The following is a 7,976-nucleotide window of genomic DNA, read 5'->3' as shown; positions in this document are numbered from 1 at the left end:
CTGCTGTTTGCTTCTGAGCAGGTAGCAGGTAGTTTGGGCATTGTGATGTAAAATGCTCTATTACTGAGTATTTTACATCATTAAATAGTTTTACTTCAATAGGCCTCCTGATTTAGGTAATTATTCTATGCGTGACCTTCGGACAGTAAGTTCCCGATTCATAATTACCACTGCCATGCTTTTGACTGTTTGTTTATGAGCAGGAATACCCAAAAACCACTCAACTGAAGGGGTGGGGCATGACCCATTAGGAACACATTACATTTGGGTGTGGGTCCGGATCAAGGGGTGGATCCAGGATTTTTTTCTTTTCACTTTCTTTAACATTCTGAATTAGGTTGAGAGTAACTAGAGGATCTAGGGTGTGTGTGATTTGGTGCAGATTCAAATCAAAATCTGAAATGTCTCATACCCATACAGAATAACAGCTGCCTTATGTTTTTACACAGGTTAGTCCTGGGGGACCATACTGCACTGCAGTCACTGAGCCATGTTTGTGTGTGATCCGACTAAATCAGGAGAGGTAGACATGTGTGCAGGGCTTCAGGCACAGGTGTGGTGAGAGAATCCAACTCTGAACGCTTTGGACCACCTTGGTATTGTGCTAGTGGGCCTGTTGGTGCAGTTTCACCGCCCCCTCCCTCATCCAGTCTCTTCCTCCTACGGGGGCTAAAAAACGCCCCGCCCACTGTTTGGGCATTGTGATGTTTTCTCGCGATATCTCCGTCCTGAACGATGACATCTCGCGTGGTCCCTGACAGTGGAAGCCCACCCCCTTGTGATGCCGACTGCAGTGTGTATAACACCAGCGAGGGGCAGCTCTGGGAGTCTAGGCGGAGCTGCGGCAAGATCAACAACAGCATCCTGCCCTAAACAAGAGAAAGACCAGAGGTGGACGGTATTTAGTCCGGATGCTCCGAGCGAGCGGCAGTAACCGGAGGAATTTGGGGTTTACTGCGACAGAAGAGGAGGAGGAAGAGTGTGTGGAAGTCTCCAGCCTGTAGCCTCATGTTGAGAGTTAGCTAACGAGCTATCCTCCACTCTCCGTTCGTCCGCCTCACGTCTGTTGAGCCTAGGCAGAGCGTGCTCTTCCTTAAAAGTGAGCAGCCAGTGCGTTTGTCACAGGGCGACTCCTGGGCTCCCGCACTTCCTCCAGTAAGTTTTAAGGGGACATTTTGTTGCTTTTTTCTGTGCAGTTCTTACATTCAGTGGTGTTATTTGTGCCATGTCGGCGACATCCGCGCCTTCAGCCCCGGCTGAGACCACCGCTACAGAAAATGATTTTCTAGCCACCGATCCGGGTCAGAAGCCGCCCGGTCCGACGCCCAGTCAGAGCCGGTTCCAGGTGGACATTGTCACTGAGGCAGCGGGCGCCACCGAAGACAAGTCCCCAAACTCCGACGCCTCCTCCGGGGTCCCATCCAGCGACAAGGCCCCTCAGGAGAGTCAGGGTGCGGATCCTGGGGCCAGTGGCGAAGAATCCAAAGGACGGTTTCGGGTGGTGAATTTCGCGGATCCGAGTGCAGCGGGATTCGAAGCTTCCCCGGATTCAGCGCCGGCGGATGGGCTGCAAAACGGGGACACCGTCATGAGCGAGACGAGTTTGCATTCATCCACGGGGGGCCAGCATCATTATCACTACGACACCCACACCAACACCTATTACCTGAGGACTTTTGGTCACAACACCATCGACGCCGTGCCGAACATCGATTTCTACCGACAGACCGCAGCACCTCTGGGGGACAAACTCATCAGACCCACCCTATCAGAGCTGCACGACGAGCTGGACAAGGTAAGACTCCACACATGGTCCGCGAGAGCAGGGACTGACACAGTCGAGACTCCTGCTGGGTTTGCCGCTGTCACTGTTCAGGCAGAAATAAGCTCAAAACGTTGTTATGATCGAGTAATGCACACCATCATAAAATACTATAGACCCGCTCAGTTAATTCCAGTCCATGTTCTCTGCATAGATATTGGTAGTCTGTGCATTGGTGTAATGGAAACATGCTCGTTTCCTTTAAGCCTTTACCACTTTAGATAGAATCTGTGAAAACCGATGGATGTCGATCAAAAGTTTTTTCGCCTGGTTAGAGGTGCACAGCTCATAGAGTTTTTGGTTGATTTAGTTCTTGGGCGATAAGCCTATTAAAATCCATTGCAGTTGGAGCTTGTTGGATCTGGTCAGGTGATTATCTTGTGAATGGCACACAAAGACTAAAAGCCAATTTAGTTGCAAATGTCTAATTTTGTCATGTATCGTGAAAACTCAATGACCTCTTTGACATTTTCTACATGTACGATTTGTTAGAATATCAAATATAAAGACATTTGTGCGTGCATGGAAATCTCTTTCATATCTGATTAAACATGTGATTCACACACCATGGTCAATAATGGGCTGTAACAACAGCCCCCACTTAACCCATGTTTTCCACGAGTCACATAACCTGGTTGCTCCCATTCATATGCACTTGGTATAACAGGCCAGGCTCACAGTTGGCTCAGTGGCTTTAACTCAGTTTTAGCTTCAATCGTGCTCCATCATACAAATGTTCGCTGAACTCAACAACAGCTGGCTAAACGGAAATCTCCCTATTCCCCTGTTATTTTCAGTGAAATTGTTTTTGTTTTGTGTTTTTAAGGACACTTGGGTTTTAACTGCATGTGACCTATGATTGTTGTTGAAGAGGATTTTGCTGATCTAACCATTATATCGCAGTCGTTTTTACTCAAGCACAGTGAAGTGGAGTATTTATCTGACCCTGAGTTGCCTTAAATTGTCAAGGTTAGAGTTTGATAAATGTCAAAGTGGCAGCAGTAGCCTGCATGGCTAATTCACCATAGCCCTGATGAATTAGCACTGGTTACTCATTTTGGAACAGGGAGCTATTATAGTGCCACCACTGTTAACATCAGGACTATGAATAGAAGACATTCATGAAATGCTATATATAATCTTTGGTCACCCTTCTGAAAATAACTTCCCCAATTATGTTTCTACATTAGAAATAAAATTTCAGAACGGTAGCCCTACTGATGTTTTAGGTTGATGCTGCTACTGTATTTGGGATTTGAATTCATTTGATTACAATTTTTTTTTTTAACTGATATCGAGTTTTTCAAATTGAGGTATTTTGGAAAAGCATCTTATAATATTATAAGATTTAATAAGGTTATTAAATAGGTAAATTCCACATAAGATATTTTACAGTATAGAATTATACTGTATGAATCTCTTTCATAACATTTCTTGTTGCCTATTACTGTTGCTCAGAGTCTAAACATTCCCTGTTTAATGGGTAGTAAGACTACTGCGCATTGGGTGCATGCAGTGTTGTAGTATAGGCATAACATGGTCATTGCAACACAAGTTAAGCTGCAAAAAATGCATAACTAATATAGTTCCGTCGGTGTACCATGAGATACAAGTACAGTACTTAACAGAACACTGTTTTAACGCTCAGTTTCTGAGGAGAGATTATGTGCCTTCTCTGTTGATTCATATAGCACCTTCACTTGTTTGGATTCCAAACGACATTGAAATCTGCCTGATAATGGCTGTCAAGAGTGAACTTAAAAAAATCTTTGAGGCAACATGAATGAGAAGTCCTTTTAGTCCGCCTAAAAATGGAACGTCAGACAGTGGCGCATGTATTTGCTCATAGAATTTGTCTAGCCTACTGTCCAGGAGCCAAGACATTGTGACTGTTATGTAGTAGTTGAGAAAGTGCTGTTCATCTCGCTGACCTTGTTTTTAGATTATCAAGTTAGTGAGCTGAAATATCAGGCTGTTCAAGGGAAGCGTGGAATGCAATATAAACACTCCACTGAGAGATATGACTCTGGGAATAAAATTATCTAAACAGCAGCAAAGAGGGTTATATTTCTTTAGAAAAAATATTATATTTTGGCTCTCACAGACACTTTTTCCAGTTAAATTATCTTTCACACATCCAAAAATATTTGTTGGTACTGAACCAAAGATCTGCTACAGGGTCATCTTTACTATGCAGTGTGAAAATACCAAAGTCAGGTGTGAATAATAATGTTTAATAATTTTTGTAAGATTAAGATTAAGTTACCAATGTGTAACCAAATCAATAACATTGTTTCGACCAACAGAAAGTGGCTATATACCTTCAGTAAGAGAAACTAATTATTTTATGACGAAATATGATTTAATTTTTTTTTGTATTTGTTAACGTGACATACCAGTACCCAACCTAAGCACTTAGTTTTTTGTGGAATCCAATGCTCTGGATTGAAAACATTCAATTCATTCTTATATGTATCAATACGGTCTCTCAATATATTTTCTGAAAATTAAGCAGCTTTATATACATAAGGTTTTATTTAAATTGCCCACCGTCATTGGTCAATCTGTATTGTAACAATTTATAAATAACTAAATTCAGTAGATCAATTCTTAAAATGTCGTCTATCAACATGATCATTAACCCCAAAAACCTTTACTTACCTTACCTACTTGTATGTAAATGCAGAAGCACATTGGCGGGCTTGAGCAATGCTTACTACCGGAAATAAACATGCCTATTAAGCTGTTCAGTAAACAGGATGTGATGCAATACCCAGTGGGTTATGCATGTTGCTGCTGAATTGAGAGTAGTAAAACACAGCACTAGTGTGCAAGTTGTTCGTGACCAGGGCTTTTACAAAGAAGGTTTATTTAGTTTTCAAGAACTAAAACTGTTTTCTGGGTTTCAATCAGTGAACTAATCCAGATTGTATCAGCAGTAACAAGCTGTGAATGTATCGGGGACCAGAGTAAGAGTATGGAGCTGTTTGTGAATCAAAATACTGGTTGACTGTTCACATGGCAGTGTGCACAGTCAAGTGCACAAAGTATTTTTAAAGCCTGGTGTCTTGGGCCAAGTTAGCCTATTCTATGGTAATCTCTCAAAGATACGGGTATGGGCACGTTTCTGAATCTACAAGAGGCTGACTGGTATGTGCCTCAACATTAGAAGGATGCCTTTGTACATGAACCAGCCCTCGCCAATTCCAATGTAAATTATCGTTCTTTAATAACTGAAGCAGCTGATCCCATATCCAGCTGTCATGTAGTTGGTGATGAAAAGCAGATCTCATGTTCTCAAGGTTGTCTAGCTGAAAGAGAGCTCCTGTTGTTTCCTGTGGACAGAATACATTGGATCACAATGTCAAGTCTCTAGTACAGTGTTAGGGGTCAAGTCAGTTTAATTTCCGTTGAATTACTAACGCCAGCAAATATCTATCAAATGATTTCATTAGCTCATGTGGTGAACAAAAACTATTAGAGGTGGCACTATTTGGGTTAATATCTTGAAAATAGCTTTGAACTTATAAATTCAGGGGGTTGTGGTTGTTTGAAGGTCATACTGTCCCTGATGTTGCCACTTTATAAAGTCTAGCATTTGATAGCTTTCATCTCTTTCTACAGCATGCCCTGATCAAAATAGGGAATGGAAATTCCACTGCACCAATTGACAGCAGCCCATGGATTTTTCCCTTGTTAATCAATGAGTCATTCAATGTAGTATGAAAGTGGTTTAAGAGACTGGGTGCTACCACATAATGGCTGAAAACTTCCGCTTCTCCACTTAACCTCCTTTGTGCATTGGTGGTAAACTGCATAAGTTTAGTTGTATTGGGTGGATTGGAGCATCACAAGCAGGTAAATGCAGGAATGTCTCATGGTTCTGGTATATTGGGTCCCTGAAAAGGCAGCAGCCACACCAGCGTGCAGTAGTTCCATATTGACAAGTCAGAAAAGGAAAGGTGACAGGGCAGATTTATTCAGTCAAGAGCAGCCAAGCATGAACACATTGTGCTTGAATATTGATGTGACGCTCAGTGTTGCTCTACTATAGATGCTCCACTGTGTCTGAAAAGGCTGGGACATATTGCATAATTGTATCAAGCCATAGACTTTTAGAGTAAATATGGTGACGTTAGGATAATCTGACTGGAAATTTTGACCTTAGCTTGAATGTGGCCTCTCAGCCATATCACAAGTATAAACATTTATTTTCTGTTGAACAGTGACCACAACTGAAAGTCATTTGGTTTGACACCGGTCCTGACCTGAGTCCTTTCATTTTGGGTGTCTCTTGGTATCCAATACTTATTTTTACGTGCCTGTGTATTAGGGATGTCACGAGAACCGATACTTACGATACCTTTCGATACTAAAATAACAAAACACAGACGATGCCCATTTTTTTGAAGCACCGTATTAACCGTGAGCACCGATGGCAGCTGTTAGCATCGGTGCTGCGCCTCTTCTGGAGCTGCGGCGCTGATCTCTGATCAGATGAGACCAGAGAAACTTGGTGTTTTCACTGTTTCCACTGATAAGAAGCAGCCGGTCAGTCAGTGAGCGACTGCCTCACGTGAACGAGCTGTGATCTCACTGTGTGCTTCGCTCCCCGACACAGTCTCTATCTCGGAGCGCGCGCGCCCACACACACACGCACACATCGCCCGCTCCTGGTATTTTATGATGGCCTGATACGATGATGATTTAAAAAATGAACGTGAACGTGACTTTCACTCACGTTCAACATATTCAAACTGATCGATAATTTCGCCGTTCGCGAAAAATATGCGCAACATGCACAACACTGCACAGGGAGCCACTGCAGTGTTGCCGACCCCTGCTCTGGAGGATGACGTGAACCGCTTTTACCGTGGTATCGTGTTATTTTACTGGTGTTGGCACCGACTACTGAATTTTGGGTATCTTGACACCCCTACTGTGTATCTGACATGTTGAAACAAAGTTTGGAGAAGTGGGGGGTGATTCTGAGGGAGAGCTTGAGACAACTGCATGCCAACCTAAACCTGTGAGCTTCACCCATTGGATGGTATTAGTTGTCAATTATATGGTATCCATGCAGTGGGGCACATCTTACTCAATATTAGCCATATTTCACAAAATGTAGGTACACACAATATTCCCTTTCTTGCTTAAAAAAGTGGAATCTTGTGCTACTCAGTAATGACCTTTTATAATAACATTTCCTGTTGCCTACACTCCTTTCTGTTACTCTGCACTGCCTACAGATCGACTGTCCACTCCAGTACTGCTAAGCTCAGCACTTCACGAAGCACATGCACCATTTTCAATGGTATGAGAAGTGAATGCTGACATCCTTGTCTCAAATACCACCGTCTCTAGAGAGTGGCACAACAAACTCATTACTATAAATTGATACACTGATACAAAATAGAAAAATCTTGTCAATGTCAGCAGTACAGACTTCTATCTGTAAATATACTAGAGCAAACTGTGAACTTTGGACATTGCAAATTTGACTAGAAATTGTGTTGCCTAGCAAAAGTAGCTTCTTTAAAGGTCTACTCTTATTCTGAGCAGTTTTAATTTAAATAATTTGCCAATTGCAGATGACACTACTTTTAGACGACTGTTTTGACAACTATTCATATTTGAGAACCTTGGTTCATTACACTTTTTTCTTTGTGTATGTAATCCACAACTCTGTTATCATACTGGATATATCAACATTTAAAAAATTATAATTATCACAATCTAAATAACCAACACAGGCTTATCATTTTAGCAGTTCATCTCATTTAATTTAGCCTTGTCTCACAACAGGAAATGAGAGCAGTCTCTTGTGCCTTTCAATAATCTGCTCAGAAGAATGTCAAGGCTCCCATTTCTTAATTATTCACCTTGAACTGGGGACACTCTGACAATGGGAAGCTTTGTTTGTGTAGATCAGTTAACACGTCACATTTCTACATAGCTAACATTCCTGTTGTTGAGAAGGGAACTGTTTGAACAAAGACGCTTGGAGGTCAACTTAATGTGACCGCCGTAGCCTCTTCGGCTCATTGAAACAGCCTGAGCTAAAACTTCCTGTCAGACCATGGTTGGCATCATGGAAAGTTGGCAGACATCCTTTTATTTACATATTTACAAGCTGCACCATGTGTTTTTGTGC

The 7,976-nt window shown here is 42.2% G+C and overlaps 1 protein-coding gene across 1 annotated transcript in view; it reads left to right on the top strand.

Moving 5' to 3' along the window:
• The first annotated feature begins 810 nt into the window (after positions 1-810).
• The window catches only part of slc12a2 (solute carrier family 12 member 2), a 50,601-nt gene continuing 43,435 nt past the window's right edge, over positions 811-7,976 (top strand). The window contains exon 1 of the mRNA XM_062412327.1: positions 811-1,795. Within this exon, the coding sequence (XP_062268311.1) occupies positions 1,226-1,795 (570 nt within the window). The 5' untranslated portion in view covers positions 811-1,225. The remainder of the gene's footprint in view (positions 1,796-7,976) is intronic.

This window comes from Platichthys flesus, chromosome 19, assembly GCF_949316205.1.
Source record: "Platichthys flesus chromosome 19, fPlaFle2.1, whole genome shotgun sequence".
NCBI lineage: Eukaryota > Metazoa > Chordata > Actinopteri > Pleuronectiformes > Pleuronectidae > Platichthys > Platichthys flesus.
Note: the sequence above shows the minus strand (reverse complement) of the source record. Positions and strands in the feature narration are given on the sequence as shown.